At 30.4% G+C, this 27,259-nt stretch overlaps 2 protein-coding genes across 4 annotated transcripts; both read left to right on the top strand.

The window, feature by feature from the left end:
- Positions 1–1,029: 1,029 nt before the first annotated feature.
- Pex19 (peroxin 19) lies at positions 1,030–5,414 on the top strand. Of its 2 annotated transcripts, none has more exons than XM_067352472.1 (5): positions 1,030–1,370; positions 1,646–1,837; positions 1,910–2,073; positions 3,999–4,232; positions 4,684–5,414. In XM_067352472.1, the coding sequence occupies exons 1-5, from the start codon at positions 1,307–1,309 to the stop codon at positions 4,906–4,908; spliced, it is 879 nt and encodes a 292-aa protein (XP_067208573.1). In that variant the 5' UTR covers positions 1,030–1,306; the 3' UTR covers positions 4,909–5,414. The 2 variants fall into 2 exon arrangements, with proteins under 2 accessions (XP_067208573.1, XP_012219504.1); XM_012364081.2 differs by having other exon boundaries at positions 1,032–1,370; positions 1,925–2,073.
- A 17,143-nt stretch (positions 5,415–22,557) lies between these two features.
- Positions 22,558–27,177, top strand: LOC105675936 (cytochrome P450 6k1-like). 2 transcript variants are annotated; one of them, XM_067348456.1, is made up of 6 exons: positions 22,558–22,601; positions 23,562–24,133; positions 24,248–24,472; positions 24,712–24,986; positions 25,355–25,535; positions 26,816–27,177. In XM_067348456.1, exons 1-6 carry the CDS (start codon positions 22,573–22,575, stop codon positions 26,977–26,979), a joined length of 1,446 nt encoding a protein of 481 aa, XP_067204557.1. In that variant the 5' UTR covers positions 22,558–22,572; the 3' UTR covers positions 26,980–27,177. The 2 variants fall into 2 exon arrangements, with proteins under 2 accessions (XP_067204557.1, XP_067204558.1); XM_067348457.1 differs by lacking the exon at positions 22,558–22,601 and adding an exon at positions 22,642–22,820.
- The last annotated feature ends 82 nt before the right edge of the window (positions 27,178–27,259 follow it).

Genomic DNA, 27,259 nt, shown 5'->3' with positions numbered 1-27,259 from the left:
ACGTTTTATTTAGATTAAAAATTAAATTAAATTTTGTTAATAAAAAATAAAAGTAAAGTGTTTTAGTCTAGTAAAAGGTATATATAAAAAGGTATATGATACCCGTTTATTTTAAAAAATTATTTTCTGAAAAATCAATAAAAAAATTAAGTTTCGACGTTGCGTCTCATATCTGGCGGTGTGCACGATAGGCAGAACGTTGTTCGTTTTAGTTGTATTTTTAGCTTAATTATTTTTCTTAAATATAACAAATGAAAATAACAATAATATTGATGATGTTATTATTACTCTTTGATTTTTAATGTTTCTTTATTTTTCTCTGATGTATGTATCACACAGTTATGCAAATTTCTCTGAACAGATAATTGGACAAAATAAACTAGGCCAATCACATAGCGTTTTCGATTATACAGGATTTGAACGACCCAGGGTTGGTTAATGACGTCATTGCAACCTCTCCACCAATGAAAGACTTGCATTTATAGTAAAATAGTGATTGATCAACCCTGGGTCGTTCAAATCCTGTATAATCGAAAACGCTAACATTGTGAGATGCTACTTTTTGTAAAAGGACGCTAATGGACATTTTTTTAGCAGGATATGACGTTACGTCATTAATTTGCGTAGTAGCAGGCTATATATTAGTTCATGGAAATTTTTATTGTTTGTTTCCTTTTTATGTTTGTGTTTGCATACTTCACTGGTGACTACTAGCGTTTTCGAATAAACGGGGTTTGAACGATCTAGGGTTGATCAATCACTATTTTACTATAAATGCAAGTCTTTCATTGGTGGAGAGGTTGCAATGACGTCATTAACCAATCTTGGGTCGTTCAAATCCTGTATAATCGAAAACGCTATACGTTACACGTCACCCTTAATCGGGTTTAATAACATCCGTAGTTATGAAACTGGCCAATCACAGTTATTCTATTTTTCAGAGGAATAACTGTGATTGGCCAGTTTCGTAACTACAGATGTACTAAACCTGATTAAGGTTGACTTGTAAACGTAGTCTATAATCGATCGCGGCTTGAGAACGAGTTTAAGCCTGACATGAAACTCAAGAAACGTCTATGAAATCCGCCCTATTATGTGAAGTACAGAGCTTGCAACTTTACATATTTTTTAATTTTAAGTACAAATCTGTATGTGCACAAATCAAGTACAGAATTTTTTGTTCTGCTCTATTCTTTTTATTTTGTATAATCTTTGGTAAGATACACACTTTGTTGCAATCCGTACGAAAAAATTTAAGTGGTTATAAAATTATTACGATTAACATTAATAATTACACTACACAAGTATGACTGATAATAAACAAACAAAGGACGAAACGGAAGATCAAGAGTTAAATGATTTATTAGACAGTAAGTATCTTTATTACATTTAGAAAATTAAACTAACCTAAAAATTTATTAAATTTGTTTTTGTAAGAGATATAATTTATAGTTATATAACTAGATAGAATGTTTTATAATTTAGGTCATTCTTTTAGTATTTATTTTTGTGTTTATCGTATGCTTTTAATATTTATTTTTGAAAAAAAATCTTTAGCTATGATATATTGCTATGTCACTTTTTAGACTTGGAACATACATGACATCATAAATTGTTAATCATAAATTTTAATCTTGTTTCTTAGATGCATTAAAAGATTTCGACAAAATATCTGTATCAAATACTGAAAAAGACAATGCCACAAGCACTATGGATTTACATAAGGAAACAGATAATATTGAAACATCTAAAGTATTTGGAGAACAATGGACAGAAGATTTTCTAAAACAAACGGCGGACCAATTTGAAAAAAATTTGCAAAATTTATTACAAAATGGTGAGCTATTAAAATGTGTAAAGTATTAATATATTATTGCATAAAATAAAAGTGTAAATGTATTATCGCAAGAGAATTTATTATTAGGTGATGGTGATTTAGAAGCTACTTTGCAAAAACTTGGACAAGCATCAATCAATAATGCGGCAGATGAAAAAGACAGCGTTACTGCAGATTTTCAATCAGCTATTTCACAAGTTTTAAAGGATTTGACTGCAAATTCAGAAAATTTACAGGTAATAGTTTAATTGATACAAGGCAATATGTGATATATTAATGATTCTTTTATCAAAAGGTTACAATTATGACAACTATTTTTGCTAGAATATTGTTTATTTATATTATTTTTACTTTGCCTAATTTAATGTGTCTTAAAAAATAAAAATGATTAAACTGGGAATGTATTATAGATTTTTGTACTATTTTAATGAATTTTTTACATTTTGATTGCATGCTGTTTACTGTAACAAATCTTTTTCGTATGGACAATGTAAATTATACTATTTTAAAAATTATCAATTAAATTAAAAGTTAAATTATCTAATTTGAATATTAATTATAAAGATATTTTTTGGAAAGTTGCAATAATATTTATGAAATAATTATTTGCATCAAATTTTTATTGTTATGATATAAATTATCAACTTAATAAAAAAATTAAAATGTAAGCTTATACACTCACCCGAAAAAAAAGCGGTACACTGAAAATGTGGGAAAAATTCATCAAATTTCAACTGACGATAACTTCGTAAATAATAAAGATAGAAAGTTCTATAAAATATGGAAATGAAGCTAAAAATCTCTACTTTAAGAATCAATTTATTTCAATGTTGCAAAATAAATTTATTGAAAATGGCGGATGACAAAGCGCGAGCATGCAAAATTGAAAAATAATGGTTCGAGTTTGCGACGGTGCACGGTATAAACAAAAAATTGTAGCTTATTGGGATCAAAGGCGTACGAAAGTACAGAGTCTCCTCTTTAAAATGCTTTTTTATGCATCTCGATACGATGATTTTTCGCCGAGAGATTCGCATTTGAAGAAAAAGGCAGATTCTTACTTCAAATGCGAATCTCTCGGCGAAAAATCATCGTATCAAGATGCATAAAAAAGCATTTTAAAGAGGAGACTCTGTACTTTCGTACGCTTTTGATCCCAATAAGCTACAATTTTTTGTTTATACCGTGCACCGTCGCAAACTCGAACCATTATTTTTCAATTTTGCATGCTCGCGCTTTGTCATCCGCCATTTTCAATAAATTTATTTTGCAACATTGAAATAAATTGATTCTTAAAGTAGAGATTTTTAGCTTCATTTCCATATTTTATAGAACTTTCTATCTTTATTATTTACGAAGTTATCGTCAGTTGAAATTTGATGAATTTTTCCCACATTTTCAGTGTACCGCTTTTTTTTCGGGTGAGTGTAGATAATTAATATTTTATTATTGTATATAGTTTAAAAATATATTAAAATATACATTATTTTTATATTTTAAATAAAATTGTAAGGGAAATATGAACTACTATTCCATCAGTTATGCATTATTTACATGCATGACATATTAGATATATATTATATTGTTATGTATAGATGTAACCTTTTATAGTTTATGTTGATTATTATTTGTTGTGCTTTATTTCATATAAATTGTGTGTTATATTAAAATTCAATTGCTATGTGTGTTGTATTGAAATATATGTTTTATTTTAAATGAAATTATGTTATGCATTATGGCAACAGAAATTGTTAACGAATTACGGTAGTTGTCATTATTATCGTTCATGAAACAAAGAATAGCGTTACCGTGTGGATATGCGCATAAGTTTTTCAGTTGTGTTGTAATTCGACCGCCATTCTGTATAGACTGATTATCTCTTTCCGGATAGTTTTCTTTAATAAATCGTCTTCGATTTCTCAGTTTAATAAACGAGTCTTTATTTTGTCAAAGTATTTTTAAAGCTTTAACTACCACATCTTAACAGTTTAAGATTAAATCTTCATTGAATCATGAAACAATGGTAGCATATACTATTACTATTATATTTATATTATATACTTTATTATTATTATTATGAAGTTATCTTTTAAGTAGAATAAAAATGTAAAACAGATCTAATTTGTTATCTCTGATCTAATTTCTGATTTCTACATTTTAGAATGACACGGATTTAGCAGCTATGCTTGGGCAAACGTCTCTTGATGGTGAAACCAGTGAAATAGTGCTGCCATTTATGCAAGGAATGATGGAACATCTTTTGTCGAAAGAAATTCTTTATCCATCATTGAAAGAATTATCAGACAAATATCCAGCATGGTTAGAAGAAAACAAGGCAACGCTGAATTCTTCTGATCTTCAAAGATACACAAAACAATTGGAATTAATGCAAAAGGTATGTTAATTAGAGATTTGAGAGATTAAATTAAATATCCCAGAAACTCTATGAAAAAAATTTTATATAAATTCTGTTATTTGAATTTCTAGTTGTCACATTGGCTTTACTGAATTCTATAATTACAACTATGAAATGAAATTCAGGGCTCTAAAACACTTTAAGTATACAATTTTTTTGTTAATTTTTTTTGTAGAAATAATTTTTGAATATAAAATGTTTCTCTTTTTTCTTAGAGGTTAAATGTTAAATTATTTTGTTCTATGCATTGTAAGTTTGAAGATAATTTAGGAAAATAACTTATTGCATTTATAAATTTTAATTGAAATAGCAGCTGTAAGTTTACAGTAATTAAGATCTCTATAAGTCTTTATATTAGAAAGATTTAAAAAAATACAATATCAAACACTAAATTAGTGATAAAATAAATAATAATCTAGAATATTTTAAGGTATGTATTGAATTGGAAAAAGAGAAGGAAGATGATGCTGAAGATATAAAAAAACATCGATTTGAATATATACTGAAGCTTATGACAGAAATGCAAAATTATGGTCAAGCACCGGAAGATCTTATTAGCGAGCAGTGTTCGCTTTTTCAATTCGATTCTGAAGGAAATCCTATTCTTCCCTTACCATCAGGAATTGATTCACAACAGGATTGCTGCATTATGTGAATAAATGTGCAGTTATTTGAATATTTCTAGAATATTATGTTGTTTTAACAATTTCACAATTTTATTTCAGAAATATTTTAGCAAGTTTAGCTATTAACTTTTCTGTGATAAAGTTTACTAATATGCGAATACATATGCAAGATATATTATAAAACTATCTGCTCTTAACTTGAACAATGTTGGGTTATTTGGAACTTAATACATTACATGTGTGTGTGTGCATATATATTTGCATTTTGTGGTAAATTTTATCTGTATATTATGAATAAAATTTATATATAATTAAAAATTATTTACTAAGATATAATATGAAAAATTACAAATTTTCTATCATAGCTTGCTTTCTATCAAGTTATTGTAAAAAAAATCAAATTTTTGTTTATATTTATGCATGTATGTAAGTAATGATTGTAGCTAATATTATTCTTTATTGATTATATGGTAATTAAGTTGGAAATACTTTGTAATATTGATAATATTAATTATAATAAAACAGTGTACTTACAGTTTGATGTGTACAATTACAATTGGTCTTTTCTTTTATTTTTTTATTTGGTTCTACTTGATTAGGTTCTACTTGTCGCTTTTTACTGTTTATACTTTATTTTCTATTAGATGGAAAATCTAAAAACTTAATATTGTATTATATACAATATTAAATTTGGTTAATGTTGTATTTATACGCTAATTTTATTAACCATTTTTCGATATAAATAATATACCGAAAATTAATTACATATATATTATGAAGAAATTTATCACGCAGTAATATTCCACATAATTATTTCCATTAATTTTTTACTTACAATTAGTAGAGAACATTAAAATACCAACGTATATCTTCGTCAAAAAATGCATAAACAAGATTTCCTATAATTCCTATAATTAAGGTATTATATCTTCCCTTCTTCCCTTCTCTGTATCCCTTTTCTTCTCCCTTCTAATCATCTCTGGATTTTATTTCCAATACCATAATCCAAAATTGTTGATGTGGACATTATAGAAATCAATTTTAGAATTATTTAATATTTTAACTTATATTTTTATTATATATTTTTTAAATTTGTTCAACCTTATGAATATTAAAGCATACTTGCTAAACTCTATAATGGATATTATAGCATATTCATTGAGCTAAAATACGACGTATAATCGAAATAATTTTTTGTCCCACTAAAACTCTATCTTAAACTTTTAATTTAAAAAGAAAAAAAACAAACAGATTCAAAGAAACAATATAAACGAATTAAGCATATACAGGATGTTCCAGAGATATGGAAACGCTTAAATAACTTTTGTGAAAATAAAAATATCGAAAAACGGCAAAACCTGGGGCTTCGATTTTACAAAAGTACTATCTTCTGGCGTAGCTGCAGATGATCCATCACTTCTTTGGGGCGGGGGGCAGGAGGGAGGCAGAAAATCTTAAATGGCACTATGGGTCGAGTGGGGGCTCATTTAAAAGGGGTTTTCGAGACGAAAACAACGAGAGGTTACAGAGGTCTCTACGATTTTTTTTCGCAGAATTATGAGCATTTAAAAATTGACTTTGAAATTAACCGCCGGCGTTAGCATTACCCAAGATGTACCGCGTGGAGGTTGCACGGTCGGAATTTACATTTCTTTGGGGTACTTGATTAAAGTGAGTCCCCTTGCCTCTCACTTGAGTGCGTGCGTGCGTGCGTGCATGCATGATTGTAAAACATTTCAGCAAATTTACAAAAATAACAAAAAATAAAGTATGTAATTTTCCAAAATTGATTTTCTCGACTTTTGTTATTAATAACATATTAATATTATTACATTTTCTTTATTTAAATTTGTTAAATTTTTCTACAGTGTAATCTTATGCGGATCTTTACTAGAAAACAGAAGATCTTTTCTTTTGCAAATCTGTGTAAACGAAATGCTTTTATACTGTCATTGTAGTCAAGAAATTTAATCAAATAATTTTTATGTTTACAATGTGGTTTATGAAATTAAGAAGCATTTAATAGATTCGAAAATACTATCCTGCATTTTCTATAAAAGATAATAATTAAATATGTTGCGCAGAAGTGAGCTTCTGAAAAATTAACTTTTGCAGTACTTCAAAGCAAAATGTATCTGTGTAAACATTGAAGGAAAAATAACACAGATAATTTTTATATTGCAAAAATGTTATATATTTCGAAACTTACAATAATTGTAAACATTTTTAATTGCATAAGATTAAAGAAATACAAGAGGAAATAGAAACAAATTTATTTTAAATTACAAATTAAATTACGTACAGAAATAAATTTAATATTTTTTGTAGTGTAACATTTTTCCAAAACAATTTCTTTAAGAGTGTACTGCATATTAGCATAATATAATTAAATAAAACAAAATTTTGCTATATAATTATTTTGTTGTATGTATTTTATAAAAATGCAAATTTTTATCATATTATGACATGTCATTTTTCCAAGTTTATACTTAATATTATTCTTGAATTATGAATTTAAATTATTACACGCGCGCGCGTTATCTAAATATGTGTCATTTCTATGTACAAAACTCATGTGCCGAAAACTAAATTAACATGCAAATAATTATAACATTAGGTGAATAGATAAAAAATTTTTAAATATGCATTATATAAAAGTAATAAAATGACACAATTTTTTAAATGTTTGTAATACTTTAAAGCAGCGCTCGGAATTAGTTGCACATTTCGGGCCGATTCCCGAGACGTCTCCTGTTCCCCCACTACCGCTCGACCGCTAGCGGTCGAGCCGCCGATAGCTCTGGCGCAGGAGCGTTTTATATAAGAAATAGGCTGGGTTGTTGAGGCACCTTTCAGAAAATAGTAATATTTTCTTTGCTACATAAATAATGTTTATTTTCATTAATAATTAAATATATATATATTATGTATTAATAAAAATAAACATTATTTATGTAGTGAAGAAAATGTTACAATTTCCCGAAAGATGCCTAAACAATCCAGCCTATTTCTAATATAAAACGCTCCTGAGCCAGAGCTATCGGCGGCTCGGCCGCCAGCGGCCGAGCGGTAGTGGGGAAACAGGAGGCGTTGTCTCGGAAATCGGCCCGAAATGTGCAACTAATTCCGAGCGCTGCCATAGAAAATATGTGAATATTATTTTAGCAATAAAAAATCTGCGTCAAAGAAGAAGAATGTGCAATATATTGCATAAATTATTAAGAATTTATACTTACAATCCTTGGCTATTATTTTTATAACTGGAATGTTCGTCCATAATTCCTTAGGTGGTTCCATGTTCCGAATAGCCTTTTCGTAGCGCTGTACATTTGTCAAAGTGGGCCATCGAGCCATTGACATGTCCTCATTTAACCAATTGCTTGGTATTAGTTGCAATCCATCGGAAAACTCGATGACGGCATAATAATCATGTTCCGACGGTGACATTATTTTTGGAGATCTACATTCAAATGGCATTTATATCAGTATGCAATAAAGGAAATACAGCAAAATTGTTTTTTGCAAGTGTAATTTTGACATATTTCATGACAACTTTTTGTAAAGACCATATTTGTAATTCTGATAGAGTATGTACTGCATATATTCCAATTAATGAAGAGTTGCAAGGTTGTTTATAAACGTCATCTCGATGAAGAAATTCTCGTCCTATAATTACGAAACTCTTTAGTTGCAAACAATATGCTATGTTTTCTATAAGAACAATTTTCCCACAACTTAAACCACAGCAGCAATTTGCATTGTTGCCTGCCTTTAGCGTCACATTTCCACGTCTTATACATTTGTATTGGGGGTCACTACAATGTGCAATAAGAGGTCCAGTGTTATGCTTTGATTTGAGATCAACTTTGAATTCAGTTTCCACCGAAGCCTTAATGATAACTGTGTTGTTTTCCATTTCAGCTATTCGTCGTACAATTTGCTGTAAGGGCTGATTGGGTTTTCTTACAAATCTTTTCAATGTCTGCATATAATTTTCAAATTTATATGCGCTAAAACCATCTAAAGGACCAAACTTTTCGACATCCTCGACAAGGTGTACGAGCCCGTGGACATTGTGCGAGACATTGTGATTTCCATACAATTTTGCGAAAGAAGAAACATAATGTTCTAGCAGCTGTTGTGTATATGGTAAAAGAGAGTGTAATTTTTCACAGCACATTATTCTTACAGCCACGTGCAAAGATACAAAATGATTATACAGATCAGATCGCAACTTTGATTTTAAAGCTATAGGGCCCGTGTACAACAAGAATTGGCGATATTCCGTAGCTTTCCACATTCTAGCATATCTTAGCGACTTTGGTTTTCGTCCAAATTCAATTGGAAGGCATGGTAACAACTCGTTTTCTAAGCGTGCTGATATTTGCTGCTGTATAAGAAGTCGAAGACGATATTTTAAGTCACCATATAACCATAAGTTTAACGATTTACGAGTAACTCCCAAACAAACTAGATGCATGTAATCTTCGGGTACATTCGTAACGGGGCCAAAATTTGGTATTTCCAATAGATTGCATGTAATGCCGTCTTTATGATATGATTCATCAGTTTTATTTTTAAAATCTTTATCTGTTCTTTGCGGTGCGCCAAAGCGTGGAAAACAAATTCGGTTTTTAATGTAATCTCCTTCAACTGTGCATTTTGTGCAACTTCTGTAGCCCGTATGTGATATTACGCTTAATGCAAAGGACTTTGCTGGTGTATCACATATCAGTTGAAATATATAGCAAGGGAAATGTCGACCATTGTGAATATAATTCCGTCTGAACATAATATTTTAGCTTCTTCTACTAAATCTTCAAAAAAATTATTTGCCGAGGCAGGTTTTTCTTTTCCACAATAAATTCCAACAGTGAAAACATTTCTGTACGGTATTACAGATGCTAAAATTGGCCACAGCTGATCCGGCATTGATTTCCAAAGTGGTAGTCCATCAACACTAAGTTGCAAATTAATGCAATCTGTAAGGTCCCCGGTTACCCGGGATAGTATTTTTAATATGCCACTTGTTAAACCAAGATGGAAATATATTCCTGATGGAACATCTCGTAATGTAGTTTTTTTAGGTGTTTGCAGAAGTGTCCGCGTGACTCTACAGGTAAACAGGAAAATTCAGTACATTCATGCTGTCGTAACCGTCTTAATAATTGTGATAACGCATCATGCTTGATATGATATCTAATTGCTCAATCAATAAGGAATTTTTTCATCGGCTCATTACCCTCTTGTTCTTCGTACTCTTGAAATTGTGGCAAATTAGCTACTTCATCATTGATGTCGTCTTCTTGTTCTGAAGATTCAGAATCGCTGAATTTGTAATGTATCATAGAAACTTACGAATAATATTTTTACGCGGAAATTGGCCGATCTTCTTTAATTAATTTCTCATTAATTATTGCGAAAATCGCAAAACAGTAGAGGACTTTTCTATTCGGTTTAACCCGCTCTACCTACACCCGAGAGGTGATTCAGCAATTACCGGACACCCTGTATACAATAGCTTTTTTAATAAGGTTTAATATGTACGACAGACAACTTTTTTTGATAATTAATGACGCGGAACTGTTCGCAAATAATCCGTTATTTTTATTCTTCGCTTTTAGGTGTCCTTGGCTGTTACAAGGAAAGCCGGGCAAGCAAAAGAAGACGTAAAACATGGAAGGACGACGGCGATGATCGAGACTAATGAGAGCACGTCGAGAGAAACGCTCCAGCCGCTCGAGGTCTAGCCTGGCTTGGCGCGGTGCGGCGAGACGTGAGCCGGCCCTGCTTAAAATGATAGATAGGAAATGATAGAAAATTCTGGCTTTCCTTTCCAATGGTGATTTTGAATCCCTTATTTCGTAACGCACTTACGAATTTTTACATAGGTGGCTTTAATTCAACTCTAACTGTCCCTATAATTTATCCTTATGATAATTAATATGTTATACAATAATATATACAAATAATGTAAAACATTTTTATACGTGTAGTATGTGACTCTATGTTGTTTTATATATGTATGTATGTAATATTATGTTACTTTATATACGTGTATATGTAATTCTATATTACTTTATATAAGTGTGTATATGTGATTCTATATTACTTTATATACGTGTTTGTATGTGATTCTATGTTATTTTATATACGTGTATATGTAATTCTATATTACTTTATATATGTGTGTATGTGATATGTTACTTTACATACCTGTGTATGTAACTCTATGTTACTTTATATACATGTATATGTAATTTTATATTACTTTATATACGTATATGTATGTGATTCTATATTACTTTATATATATATATATATACATATTTAAAACTGTCTTAATATATAAACCAATTATAAAGTCGAATTAGCATCTAAAGACGATAAGATAGTCATCAAATAAGAACGGTCTATATCTAGAGACTATCTATATATAGAAGGCACAATAATACACGATATAAAGCAAGAACAACTAATATGGCCTGATATGGAGAATAGAGAATGATAAACTACTTAAGCAAGTAATGGAGTGGACCAATAGGATAAGAAAAGAGAAAAAAACCTAAGTAAACAGATGGAGAAAATAAAAAAAATTAATAAGTAAAAGGAAGGGACAATTGGAATAAATAGAGATTAGGTATTGTACAACATTGTAAGACGAATTATTGCATAAACCAAAAAATATATATTTATAATTATAAAGTTTTTAAACAAGATGAGATTTATGACATATTAAATTATATATATATATATATATATATATTGCATATACATATATGAAACACATTAATAACATTTATAAATGTTAATTTGTAGTTTATCTTTCAGAACATAAAAATTATATTTTTGATGTGTAACAAAAATAAAAAAATACAAATCAGAAAATTGGAAGTAATAAAATACTAAATGAATCTACAGGTAAACAGGAAAATTCAGTACATTCATGCTGTCGTAACCGTCTTAATAATTGTGATAACGCATCATGCTTGATATGATATCTAATTGCCCAATCAATAAGGAATTTTTTCATCGGCTCATTACCCTCTTGTTCTTCGTACTCTTGAAATTGTGGCAAATTAGCTACTTCATCATTGATGTCGTCTTCTTGTTCTGAAGATTCAGAATCGCTGAATTTGCGAACGTGAAGATATTCATATTCATATTCGTTCCATAACACTTCTGTTTCGCAATCCTTTTGTACCTGTTCCTCATTATTATTATCACTATCATTATTATCATAATGATTATCTTGAAGATTTATCTCATCATATCTGCTTTTGTTGGTTTGCAATAACTCGTCTTCTACATTTGAACTGGTCTGTGGGGAAGAATCAGTGTCATCCAATAATGCCTTCGATAACAGTTGTATCTCTTCTTGCCGAAGTCTGCGACGATGTCGATTAGAATAGGAGCTTATATTTTTCAATAAGCTTTTTCGATTCATTGTCACCTGCGCATTTACTATAATAATTTGTATTACTCTTCATTATAATAGCCTTGTGCGAATTTATCGATATAAACTGCCACGCAAAAAATATATAATTGCCAGTAATGACAAAATACAAAATATAAATTATTAAAAAAGACCGGTGGTAAAAAACACTAAACTTTAATTGTTATTAATTTTTATATATTTTTAATAATCACACAAGAGATTCTAGAGAGTGTTAAATAGCGCTAGATTTATTTTATGTACATTTAGAATCTGTTTATATTTGGAAATGTTTATGAAAAAAGTCTGATTTCTTTGAAATATTTTAAATAATTTTAAATACTTACTAAAATATAAACAACGGAATTAAAAAGTGTACATAACAAGACTGCATATTTGCAATAGTGAGAAAGCATGATATGTAGCGAAAAATATGAAGTGCAAGTATGGGAGAGAGGATTCAATAAACACAAAAAGAACTACGAAACATATAAAGTCGAACGAATATATAGTCGTTTCTTTAAAATTATTTATGTTAAGTACTACTTAAATGAGTTCCTAAGACATCATTTCATTGATAATATAAAATAAGTAATTCTGCAGACATGAAAACAATACTTTACGAAATAGTTTTTATAGTAGTAGTATTTAATAGTCACTTCTTAAAAACGGATCTTAATACTTGTATATTTCATAGTCATGTTATTTCTTATAAGAACATTAAGCTTTTTCGTGCTTCATCTCATTAATCTAAAAAATGTTTTTTAATATCAAAGCAAATTTTATTTGTGACCGCGCGCATAGAATGTTCTATAAAATATAACCTTAATTATAAGTATCAAAAATTTTCTGAGATTTAATACTGGGAAATCTTTGATATTAGACTGAGGTTATTTCGCAATTCGGTGCATGAAAAACACGAAAAGTTGTGCTCTCAAGTCGCGTCTTACTTGAGACTTGTCGGGATGTGAAATAGGGCTTGTTCGTTTTAGCTACACTGGGGCTGCTCTGGGTCTGCTCTACACAGGACAATACAGGACAGATAAATAGTTTGTCCTGTATTATCTTGTTTAGAGTAGACCCAGAGCTGCCCCAGTGCAGCTAAAACGAACAAGCCCATAGATATATTGAAATTCAACAATAAATCTTTTGCACCGGCTAAAAGTGCAAAAAAAATATATATATATGGGTAAAATAAAAATACCTCTTTTCGCTAGGATTCCTCGCTCGACACGTAATCTAGGTGGATTGACTTCAGAAAATAGGCACGATAGACGAAAACCAAAGGCCCAAAAGTAACAAGCAAACCATTCACGACGAGCACGAGATGACAGCGATTAATGAACAATGGCTAATGTGAATGGTGGCGCGCGCCACGCGCCGGTGGGCGGCGCGACGTGCAGCACTGGCATGCAGTTTTTGCCATAAAAACGCGGACTGATTATTATAGCGTTTTTCATTGAAACTGCACTCGTGCAGTGTTTCCATAACAGCAATGTTAAAATTTGCACAAAGACAGTGTATATTTTAACATTGCTCTCATGGAAACACTGCACGAGTGCAGTCCTAATGAAAAACGCCATTAGATTCAATAGAACGTGACAACATTAATTAATGACCAATGAAAAAATGACTAATGAAAAAAAATATATATATGTATATATACATGTCCATAGGAAATTTAGAATATACTCAGAATATATTCGGAATATACTGTAAACACACTTAAAATATATATAATAAACTTTAAAAATTTTTACTTTGTACGATATCCTCAGAATATACCAATAACTCTATATACTTCGTATATATACTCAGTACATTCTCAGAATATTATTTATATATATGGCAGATTCGGTATGTATTCAGAATATACTGAGAATACAATATGCTATCTGGGTATGTCACACGTTCTCTGTGTACTTGTCAGGCCGTTCGAATGTCTATCTTCAATGTGACGATCGAAATACCATAACGGAATGTTAAAAGATATTTTGCTGCGACACATAATACATTGCACCTCAAAATCACCACTTTGTGTATAGTATTTTCCTTTCCAGCCACTCTTGTGAAATGATGTGTTAAGAAAGGACTCCAAAGAATGATCGTCCAAGTGCTTTTTTAAAAAATCATAAATACACACAACAACTTTATTACAGCAACGACATTGTAACCCACACAGCATGCAATATTGCAGTAATACTGCAGTGATATTACAATATTTCAGTAATATCACAAAGTACAATAAAATATTACAAAAATATATATATATATATATATATATATATATATATATATATATACCCACATAGCAAAATTTCATCCTACGGATGTCCGTGGGATGTAATGTAAAGGATTTTCAGATATCCCTGGGATGTCTGTACAAAGCCGTAGGATATCCGTAGGGCATCCGTGGGATATCCGAATGTCCGCTTTTCAGATATCCGTAGGACATCCAAAAATAAATCCCTGGGATATTCCTGGGATATCCTACATATGATTAAATTAGATCCCAACAATGTCTTCTGGATATCTTTTTTTATCCAGATAAAATCCAAATAAAATTATTGAATATAGGATGGTGTTAATAATCCGATCTTATATTCGAAATCATTTTAAAACATTCAATCAACAAAATGGTTGCGCAACATTATTTCATTAGTTGAATGAAATCATAAGAAGATTCTAAATATAAAATCGGACTATAAATACCACCCAGAAAAATATTTATTTTAAATATTTATTTAAAATGTCTTGAAAAAATATATTTTTTTAAAAGATTTAAACAGAAATTGTTTAGTTTTAAGTTAAGAAAGCAATAAAACAGTAATCTTAATAAGTAATGTTTCTCTCTTTCTTTCTCGAAAAATTTCATATTAATTATTTATATTTTAAAAAATTACGACAATCTCGCTTTAATGACACCACTATCAAGATATTGTTTTATTACTACTTTTTATTACTCCTTTAAAACTAAACAATTTTTGAAACATTTTTCCAAAATACATATATTTTTTCAAATATTTTATATAGACATTTGACATGTATGTATCTTTACCTACACAACACATGGACGTCTTCGGGACGTACCACATATGTCCTCAGATGTCCATTTTATGACGTCAGTTTTTGGACGTCGAAAGGACGTCCAGAGAACGTTTTATGGACGTTCCAAAATATTGTCTACATCTTTATGAGAGATAAGATGTTTTGAAGATGTCCTGGGAACATCCATAAAATGTCCCCAGGATGTCTGTGGTACGGCCCGAGGACATCTGTGGTATGACCCAAAGACGTCCATAATAATGTCTCAAAAGACCGTTCCCAGAGAATAATGTAATTCGTAGGAACTTACACATATTTATCTTATATATACTATATTATATTATTAGTGTATTATACATATATATAATCATATATAATAAAAATATTTAATATATATATATACTTAATAAAAAGTTGAAAATAAAAAATTTTAATAATACAAAAAATTTTTAATATAATATTTTTAACATTTTAAAATAATCAATTAAAAATACAAAAATTGGATTACTTAAAAATTGCAAATTTATTTTAATAAAAATTAAATACATAACAATAATAATCAATTATAAATGTCATAAATTTTATTTAAATAAATTGAAATTAATTATATAAAAATAAACTGAATTTAATTAATTATATAAGAACTTTTATTTATGTTTTATTGAGGTTTAAAAATCAGCTATTTAAATATTATATATTTTATTTAAGAAAATTGAAGAAATAGAAATTATTTTTATAAAAATTAAATCGATTTTTAATTGGATTTATTAAAAATATGTCAATAAAAAAAAATTGTACGTTTTAAATCATGTAATAAAAATATAATATAATTTATTCAAATAAATTAAAGTTTTGTAAATAGTAAATAATTAAATAAATTAAAATAATAACAAATTACATTGATTACATTATAAATTAAAAATAAACTGTACATTTTTAATTAAGTAATAAATATATCATATATTTTATTTAAATACATGAAAATTTATTGTATAAAAACATTTTTAGTAATAATTTATTAATATTTTACAATACTTTACAATTCATTCCGTAAAAATTAAATGCATTATACAAAAATGTTGAATTTATTAACAATTTGTTTTTTTAAATAAACAGTCAAAAATTAATACATTTTAACAAATAGATGTAAGTGAAATTTATAAAAATAAAATAAAATAAAATAAATAAAAATTCAGATTTTTCAAAATTTTTTATTTTTTATAATCAGAATTAATTTTTGACTACCCAGATAGCATATTGTATTCTCAGTATATTCTGAATACATACCGAATCTGCCATATATATAAATAATATTCTGAGAATGTACTGAGTATATATACGAAGTATATAGAGTTATTGGTATATTCTGAGGATATCGTACAAAGTAAAAATTTTTAAAGTTTATTATATATATTTTAAGTGTGTTTACAGTATATTCCGAATATATTCTGAGTATATTCTAAATTTCCTATGGACATGTATATATACATATATATATTTTTTTTCATTAGTCATTTTTTCATTGGTCATTAATTAATGTTGTCACGTTCTATTGAATCTAATGGCGTTTTTCATTAGGACTGCACTCGTGCAGTGTTTCCATGAGAGCAATGTTAAAATATACACTGTCTTTGTGCAAATTTTAACATTGCTGTTATGGAAACACTGCACGAGTGCAGTTTCAATGAAAAACGCTATAATAATCAGTCCGCGTTTTTATGGCAAAAACTGCATGCCAGTGCTGCACGTCGCGCCGCCCACCGGCGCGTGGCGCGCGCCACCATTCACATTAGCCATTGTTCATTAATCGCTGTCATCTCGTGCTCGTCGTGAATGGTTTGCTTGTTACTTTTGGGCCTTTGGTTTTCGTCTATCGTGCCTATTTTCTGAAGTCAATCCACCTAGATTACGTGTCGAGCGAGGAATCCTAGCGAAAAGAGGTATTTTTATTTTACCCATATATATATATTTTTTTTGCACTTTTAGCCGGTGCAAAAGATTTATTGTTGAATTTCAATATATCTATGGGCTTGTTCGTTTTAGCTGCACTGGGGCAGCTCTGGGTCTACTCTAAACAAGATAATACAGGACAAACTATTTATCTGTCCTGTATTGTCCTGTGTAGAGCAGACCCAGAGCAGCCCCAGTGTAGCTAAAACGAACAAGCCCTATTTCACATCCCGACAAGTCTCAAGTAAGACGCGACTTGAGAGCACAACTTTTCGTGTTTTTCATGCACCGAATTGCGAAATAACCTCAGTCTAATATCAAAGATTTCCCAGTGTTAAATCTCAGAAAATTTTTGATACTTATAATTAAGGTTATATTTTATAGAACATTCTATGCGCGCGGTCACAAATAAAATTTGCTTTGATATTAAAAAACATTTTTTAGATTAATGAGATGAAGCACGAAAAAGCTTAATGTTCTTATAAGAAATAACATGACTATGAAATATACAAGTATTAAGATCCGTTTTTAAGAAGTGACTATTAAATACTACTACTATAAAAACTATTTCGTAAAGTATTGTTTTCATGTCTGCAGAATTACTTATTTTATATTATCAATGAAATGATGTCTTAGGAACTCATTTAAGTAGTACTTAACATAAATAATTTTAAAGAAACGACTATATATTCGTTCGACTTTATATGTTTCGTAGTTCTTTTTGTGTTTATTGAATCCTCTCTCCCATACTTGCACTTCATATTTTTCGCTACATATCATGCTTTCTCACTATTGCAAATATGCAGTCTTGTTATGTACACTTTTTAATTCCGTTGTTTATATTTTAGTAAGTATTTAAAATTATTTAAAATATTTCAAAGAAATCAGACTTTTTTCATAAACATTTCCAAATATAAACAGATTCTAAATGTACATAAAATAAATCTAGCGCTATTTAACACTCTCTAGAATCTCTTGTGTGATTATTAAAAATATATAAAAATTAATAACAATTAAAGTTTAGTGTTTTTTACCACCGGTCTTTTTTAATAATTTATATTTTGTATTTTGTCATTACTGGCAATTATATATTTTTTGCGTGGCAGTTTATATCGATAAATTCGCACAAGGCTATTATAATGAAGAGTAATACAAATTAGTAAATGCGCAGGTGACAATGAATCGAAAAAGCTTATTGAAAAATATAAGCTCCTATTCTAATCGACATCGTCGCAGACTTCGGCAAGAAGAGATACAACTGTTATCGAAGGCATTATTGGATGACACTGATTCTTCCCCACAGACCAGTTCAAATGTAGAAGACGAGTTATTGCAAACCAACAAAAGCAGATATGATGAGATAAATCTTCAAGATAATCATTATGATAATAATGATAGTGATAATAATAATGAGGAACAGGTACAAAAGGATTGCGAAACAGAAGTGTTATGGAACGAATATGAATATGAATATCTTCACGTTCGCAAATTCAGCGATTCTGAATCTTCAGAACAAGAAGACGACATCAATGATGAAGTAGCTAATTTGCCACAATTTCAAGAGTACGAAGAACAAGAGGGTAATGAGCCGATAAAAAAATTCCTTATTGATTGGGCAATTAGATATCATATCAAGCATGATGCGTTATCACAATTATTAAGACGGTTACGACAGCATGAATGTACTGAATTTTCCTGTTTACCTGTAGATTCATTTAGTATTTTATTACTTCCAATTTTCTGATTTGTATTTTTTTATTTTTGTTACACATCAAAAATATAATTTTTATGTTCTGAAAGATAAACTACAAATTAACATTTATAAATGTTATTAATGTGTTTCATATATGTATATGCAATATATATATATATATATATATATATATATATATATATATAATTTAATATGTCATAAATCTCATCTTGTTTAAAAACTTTATAATTATAAATATATATTTTTTGGTTTATGCAATAATTCGTCTTACAATGTTGTACAATACCTAATCTCTATTTATTCCAATTGTCCCTTCCTTTTACTTATTAATTTTTTTTATTTTCTCCATCTGTTTACTTAGGTTTTTTTCTCTTTTCTTATCCTATTGGTCCACTCCATTACTTGCTTAAGTAGTTTATCATTCTCTATTCTCCATATCAGGCCATATTAGTTGTTCTTGCTTTATATCGTGTATTATTGTGCCTTCTATATATACACTCACCCGAAAAAAAAGCGGTACACTGAAAATGTGGGAAAAATTCATCAAATTTCAACTGACGATAACTTTGTAAATAATAAAGATAGAAAGTTTTATAAAATATGGAAATAAAGCTAAAAATCTCTACTTTAAGAATCAATTTATTTCAATGTTGCAAAATAAATTTATTGAAAATGGCGGATGACAAAGCGCGAGCATGCAAAATTGAAAAATAATGGTTCGAGTTTGCGACGGTGCACGGTATAAACAAAAAATTGTAGCTTATTGGAATCAAAAGCGTACGAAAGTACAGAGTCTCCTCTTTAAAATGCTTTTTTATGCATCTCGATACGATGATTTTTCGCTGAGAGATTCGCATTTGAAGTAAGAATCTGCCTTTTTCTTCAAATGCGAATCTCTCGGCGAAAAATCATCGTATCGAGATGCATAAAAAAGCATTTTAAAGAGGAGACTCTGTACTTTCGTACGCTTTTGATCCCAATAAGCTACAATTTTTTGTTTATACTGTGCACCGTCGCAAACTCGAACCATTATTTTTCAATTTTGCATGCTCGCGCTTTGTCATCCGCCATTTTCAATAAATTTATTTTGCAACATTGAAATAAATTGATTCTTAAAGTAGAGATTTTTAGCTTCATTTCCATATTTTATAAAACTTTCTATCTTTATTATTTACGAAGTTATCGTCAGTTGAAATTTGATGAATTTTTCCCACATTTTCAGTGTACCGCTTTTTTTTCGGGTGAGTGTATAACACGTAACAAATACTTGAAACTTAAAATGTAAAATTACGTAATTAAAACAGAACCTAGTACACTCTGTTCTGTAACATTTATAAATTATACACATATGTGTTCTGTAAAATTACGTAGCTATAACAGAGCCTAGTAAACACTTTCTTCTGTAAAATTTGCATAACATTTACAAAACACAGACATGTGTGTTCTGTAAATATTATGCAAATATTACAGAACAGTGTTTACTAAGTTTTGTTATAGTTATGTAATTTTATATTTTAAATTTTAGGTATTAGTTACGTATGTTCTGTAATATTTGTATAATATTTACAGATATTCACTGTGTTCTGTAAATGTTATATTAATGCTACAGATTACCATCACCTCACTTTTAAGTAGTGTTTAGGTTAATATTTCAGTAACATTGTGCTGTATATATGTAATATGTAACAAAATGACATAAAGCAAATACGTATAATAAATTTATAGCTAAAATTTAGGTTTAAATTTGTGTAACGGTATAATCTCCTCTTAATTTTAGTCAATAAAAAGTAAACCATCAGTAATTTTATGTTGCAAAAATCAGTTTATACACTGATGTTTGCAGCATAAAATTGCTGATGGTTCACTTTTTAAAAATAAAAGATTGTACAGTTATGCAAATTTATACCTAAAAGTTTACTTATATATTTATTACGTATTTGCTTTACTTCATTTTGTTACATATTATATACAGCACAATGTTGTTAACATATAATATATAGTATAATATAGTTTGTATTTAAAAAAATCGTATATATATATATATATATATATATATATATATATATATAATAGATATGTAAAATAATAAATAAGTAAATTCTTCTTTCTGGTGATAACAAAAAGAAGCCCATACAGCACAAAACATTGCATTTACATTGCAGCAATGTTACAATCTTGCAAGTTGCAATGTAATATTGTTGAGAGATTATTGGAATATTACATTGAATTGTAATATTTCATGAGAATGTGACAGCAACATTGCAAAAACATTACAAGAGCAATATTCGGTAATCGCTACTCAGGGAGAAATACAGGTCGAAGAAACGTCTAATAGACATCTAATAGATGTCTATAGACGATGTCTCTTAGACGTTTCTTCGACCTGTATTTCTCTCTGGGTAGTTCGTTCGTTTATCGCTATGCGACGCGCGTTGCAAAATCTATCTCGTATTTAAGTTTTAATCATGATGATATAAAACTTCCAAAGAGTGGTTAGTAAAATCAAAGACCTTAGTAACTATTTTTATCAGTTAAATTTTTCTGATACGATCCTAACACAAGGAATTCAGAGCTACCGAAAAATCTTACTCCCTACTCCTTGTCTCACCGTGAGAGACCGGCGATACCGAGAATTCGGACGACGATTCCGAGCAGTCGAAATCGAGACATTGTACAAATAAGAAGCTAAAATAAAGAATTGATCGAAGCACGGTATAGTTTCTTGACGCCTGTCTGTTAAAGTTAAAAGAGAATTGATAAATCGGAGAAGCCTCATCGCGTAAATAGGCAACCTGACAGATCGTGAATCGGAATTGACTCGCGAGTTGAATATTCGTAAAAGACGCCCTACATTTTAAACATAAGATTTCGTCAAATTAAAACTATTGTAACTATGTTGAACTTGCAGCAAATAGAAGTGTTAAAATAACATTGAAAACAAAGTTTTAAATAATGTTTTAAAAATATTTCTCTGATATTTATATAAGAAAACTATATTATAAAATAATATATTTAAAATATTTATACAACATTATATCTAAATATTATAAAAATTTACATAAATTAATATTTTAAAACAGTGCTCGGAATTAGTCTAAACATTTCAGTCGATTTCCGTGATATACGCCTCCTTTCCTCTCCTTACCGCGCGCGCCGCAGCCGCTAGGGCCAGCGCCGCCGAGCGTTAGGAGCGGCACTATCCGATTATAAGTGGGTTCTTCTCCCTATTTATTAAAATTTAAAAAAATTTATTGAAATTTATTAAAAATAAATTTTTTATTTTTAAATTTATTTTTAATAAATAAATTTTAATAAATTTTTTTAAATTTTAATAAATAGGGAGAAGAACCCACTCATAATCGGATAGTGCCGCTCCTAACGCTCGGCGGCGCTGGCCCTAGCGGCTGCGGTGCGCGCGGTAAGGAGAGGAGAGGAGGCGTATACCACGGAAATCGGCTGAAATGTTCAGACTAATTCCGAGCACTGTTTTAAAACGTTGATTTAATGTTTCTTGCTTACTGGGAATATTGTATGACTATTAAATGCTACATGATTATATATGAGAAATTTTTTACCGGGTAAGTACTTACATATATTTCTTACGAACCAGTTGCAAGATCGACGTAATAAGCTTACCATCAGTCATCAACTACGTATAAATAGTCCATCGAGTGTTGCACTGAATTCAGTGTCCACCTATTTGCCCATCTACGTTGTCGATTACTGTGCGAAATGATGATACTCGTTAGTCTTGTATTGATTGTTACGGCAGTAATACTTTTCTTAATATATGCCAGGTTAGTAAAGTAGAGAAATAATATTCAATAATAATTAAAGTTATTTATATATAATATAACATATAAAATACCTATAATTTATGATATTATAATACAATAAGTTATAGAAGTTTGCTAGATTCAAATTGCATTTCTAAGTGCATATTTTACATCAAATTCAGAACATTTTTACTCTCTACCCTGATGGAAATATTTTTCTGAAAATATAACGAAATTTTGCTGAAATGTATTTGGAAATTTCTCTCAATTGACCCCATTAATTAATTTTATAAATATTTTAGCAATTTTTCATTAAAAAGTAACAGTTTTCAGTTTAATTCAGTAAATTTCATGTCTAATATTCCAAAACTCTTTTATTACTTTTCAGCAGTATATTTTAACTTTCCTTATATTTCATAGTATTACATTAAACTTTTATACGAAAAATTATGATTTATTTTGAAATATATTCAGTAATTTTTCAAAAACTTTTATTTTACTTTTCATTGATTTCATAGTACTTTCAGCAAAATATTTCCATCAGGGTAGAGATCGTATCTCGCCATTGAAATCGATTATTAATTATCGACAAAGCGTTGCAGAATTGATTATTGTCGATAAACATGATAAAATAAATTATTATCTGCATTTCAACTGTAAAATTTGGGTCAAAGGAACAGAACAAGGAAAAGTAGTCGTAATGCAACTAAACACACCTGTGTTCGGTGTTTCAAATATACGCTTCACTTTATACTCATGCAGAGGCAAGCTCAATTACTGGAAGAAACGCGGCGTCGAGTCCCTCGAGAGCGATCTGATCTTCGGCAACTTCAAGGACGCCATACTCTTCCGCTCTGCGCCGGGATGGCATATCGGTCAGCTGTACAAAGCTGCTCGGGCGGACGCGGCTTACGTCGGCTTTTACATCTTCCACAAGCCGTGTCTGCTGTTGCGCGACCCGAACGTCATTAGGCAGTTCATGATCCGCGACTTCAAGAACTTCTCCGATCGCCACTTCGCTGGCCCCAGTCAGAAGGACAGCATCGGTATGAGAAATCTGTTCGGCGTGAAGAACCCGGTCTGGAAGTACCTGCGCACCAAGATCGCGCCCACGCTGACGAGGAACAAGCTGAGGCAGATGTTCCCGCTGATGATGGAGATCGGCACGCCGATGATGGAGTATCTGGAGAAGCAGCCAGCGGTCCGCGGCAATGCGAAGCTCGTGGACGTACAGGAGCTTAGTTACAAATACACGACCGATTTGATCGCGTCCGTCGCCTTCGGCACGAAAATGGACACCTTTCACCATCCGAACACGGAGTTCTCGTCCGGAGGTATTAGTTTTGTGAATTAAACGGCTGAATGCGCGACAGAGCAATCGATAGAGACGGCTGTCGTGTCATTAATTGCGATGCAACTTTAATGCTACATGCGCAATAATTTTGCAGTTTACAAATACTTTCACTCGTTCAAGAGGATGGTCGCTCTGGTGACGGTGTTCTTCATGCCCGAGCTGGTGGAGCTGATCGGGACGAAGATACTTTTCGACTTCTCCTTCGCGCGTAAGGTTTTCTGGAGCGCGATGGAGAATCGCGAAAAAACCGGCGAGAAACGAGGCGACTTCATCGACTCGTTGCTCCAACTCAAGTACGGCGAACAAAATCCTGTTTACAGTGAGTAAATTTGTGCTTTCAATTTTTTATTATTCATTTCTTTGTATCTCGGCAATAGTTAGCGGAATATTATTATTATACGTTTTTAGTATAATCTTTTACGTTTTCCGTTTCCTATTTTTTGTACGACCTTCCTCTGATAATTTTTATGATCTTTTTTTTACCGTGTATTTTACTGCAGTTAAATAAATCAAGAGATAATATAAAAATACATTACAATCGGCTGATGTTTATTGCAGAATTTGAGGGTGAAAATCTGCTGCATCAGTCCGGCACTTTATTTTCCGGCTTCGAATCGAGCAGTACCTGCATGTCCTTCACCCTGATGGAACTAGCGAATTATCCAGAGTGTCAAGACTTAGCCAGGCAGGACATTAATCAAGCAATCGCCAAGCACGGCTGGTCGTACGAAGCGTTCAACGATATGAAGTATCTTGATCAAGTAATAGCCGAAGCTCTCAGGTTGCATCCACCAGTGTCCACCATCGACAGATACACTCGTCAGGATTACAGAGTAAGTCCGAAATGTCATACATTTAGACATCTTTCTCTTCTGAAATATTTAAGTCGAGATTCAAAGTCCTTTTGAATTAATGCTGTTGACTCGCGCAAATGTCAAACAAAAAACTTTTCTCGAAATGTCCTTCTTCAAAACTCTAAATCATTGCAAACTTTGATATAAAATTATTTAAGATAGTAGAGAAGTATAATTTTTTAAAACTTATACGTTTAGAAGTTGAATACTGTGAAAAACTTAACAGAGGGATTATTTATTACAAAATAATCTTGTTCATAAAGTTTACTCTCTTAGAAATAAATTTTTTTGTTCATTCTAATAATTTATTAGAATATCGAAAAGGCGTAAATGTGTATGTGTTTCAGATTTCTGGCACCGATATCATTATCGAGAAAGGAACACCGGTATTTATTTCTCTGTACGGACTCGGTGAAGATCCGAAGTTTTGGCATGCGCCGGAAGTATTCAACCCTAACAGATTCGCTGAGAATAACCGCGACATGAGCGTTTACCTACCGTTCGGATTAGGTCCCAGGATGTGCGTAGGTAAGTAGTATATTTGTATTATAATAGTAATTTATTCTGTTCTACAATTCTTGTAAGAAGTACACAAAAAATTTTTTTTATTATTATATTATAACAAAAAAGTAATAGCATATAAAAAAGAAAAAATGTAAGGAAAGATAAAGACCGTGACGAATTATCGTGACTTTATTGAAATTGATATCGAATTTATTTAGAACAGAAATTCAGAATTTTATTCTTTAGAGATCGTATCGCCATTGAAGTTGATAAAGCGCGATAAAATTAATTATCAATAAAGCATTGTAAAATTGATTATTATCGATAAAACGTGATAGAATTTATTATTATCTGCCCCAGCAAACACCAAGTTACAGTTATATAATTGTTAGTTGTAATTTCCCACTCAATAATATAATTGTTATATAACACGTGTATTATATAACAGTTATATTGTTGAGTGGGAAATTACAACTAACAATTATATAACTGTAACTTGGTGTTTGCTGGGGCATATATGGTAAAAGCAGATAGATTTATATTGCAAGCTAATCGATAAATCGGATGATATAATCGGTGAAACGTAATATACAGGGTGGTCCATGAAACCCGGTCGGGTTCTAGCACTTGTTCTGTTAAAGATAGAAAAAAAATGGTGCAGGCAAAAATTAAAATCTTTTATAAAACTTCTCTAAAGTTCTTGGCGAACCACCTTGTACACTTTTTACCTTATATTTATGGTAAAAAGGAAAGATTATACCTACATTTTCGTTTAATTATACAAATATTTTTTCGAAAAAAATAAGTTCATACATTTTAACTTCCATTAATTAGTTATAATTATTTCTACTGTTTTTACTTCAATTTTTCAATTGAATAGCGCTTCTCTCAAAGGTTTTTCTTTTTTTATTTGAAATTTTTTGGAAGGCAGTTGAATAGAGTTAAATATACTTGAGCTTTAATTCTTGAGTTTTATAAGTAATTTCGAATTTGTAATAGATGATATCATTTTTTTACACTGAGAAAATCGATGCAGACAAATCTTAATTACACAACTTCGGCAAACGAACATCTCATTTACATGTTAATCAAACTTCACTTTGCCTGGCAAAAAAAATAGACAGATTTATTGGAAAAACCCCGAAATTACTTATTGCACAACTCAAGAATTTCACTTGTTTGCTGCTTACTGATAAGACGCTATCACGATTCTACAAAAATTTGATAATCGTTACTTAATACTTCAGTTATTATCAATCAATCAAATCAGTGGATGTTTTAACTTGATCTCTATTAATTCGCAGGAATGAAGGTGGGTCAGCTACACGCTAAAGTTGTCTTAGCGTTGCTTCTACACACTTACGAAATCTGGCAAACCCAGGAGCACAAGAGCGTTCTAGATCCGCGATCGACCTTGACGGCAGCGGGCAACGGGATAAACTTATACTTCAAGAAGATTGTCCAATAACGCGTCTATCAAGTCTGTCGAGTAAAATTTTTTACTTCGAGAGAAGTATTCAAGCTATGATTATTTATTTAACACTTCCTGTCATCGGCACATTAAGCCAAATAAATATACAAGGTACATACACAATAACGCAATTACATGTGTTACAATGTACTATAAAAACCATAATAAATAAGCGTAAAAAATATAAACGGAAAACCACGCATCTTCCAATTTTAGTTCTCTCTCAATATGACATTACTCTTATATTTTTATTTCTATGATATACAAAGAATAAATG

The sequence above is a fragment of the Linepithema humile genome, chromosome 1 (genome assembly GCF_040581485.1).
Source record: "Linepithema humile isolate Giens D197 chromosome 1, Lhum_UNIL_v1.0, whole genome shotgun sequence".
NCBI classification, from domain to species: domain Eukaryota; kingdom Metazoa; phylum Arthropoda; class Insecta; order Hymenoptera; family Formicidae; genus Linepithema; species Linepithema humile.
Note: the sequence above shows the minus strand (reverse complement) of the source record. Positions and strands in the feature narration are given on the sequence as shown.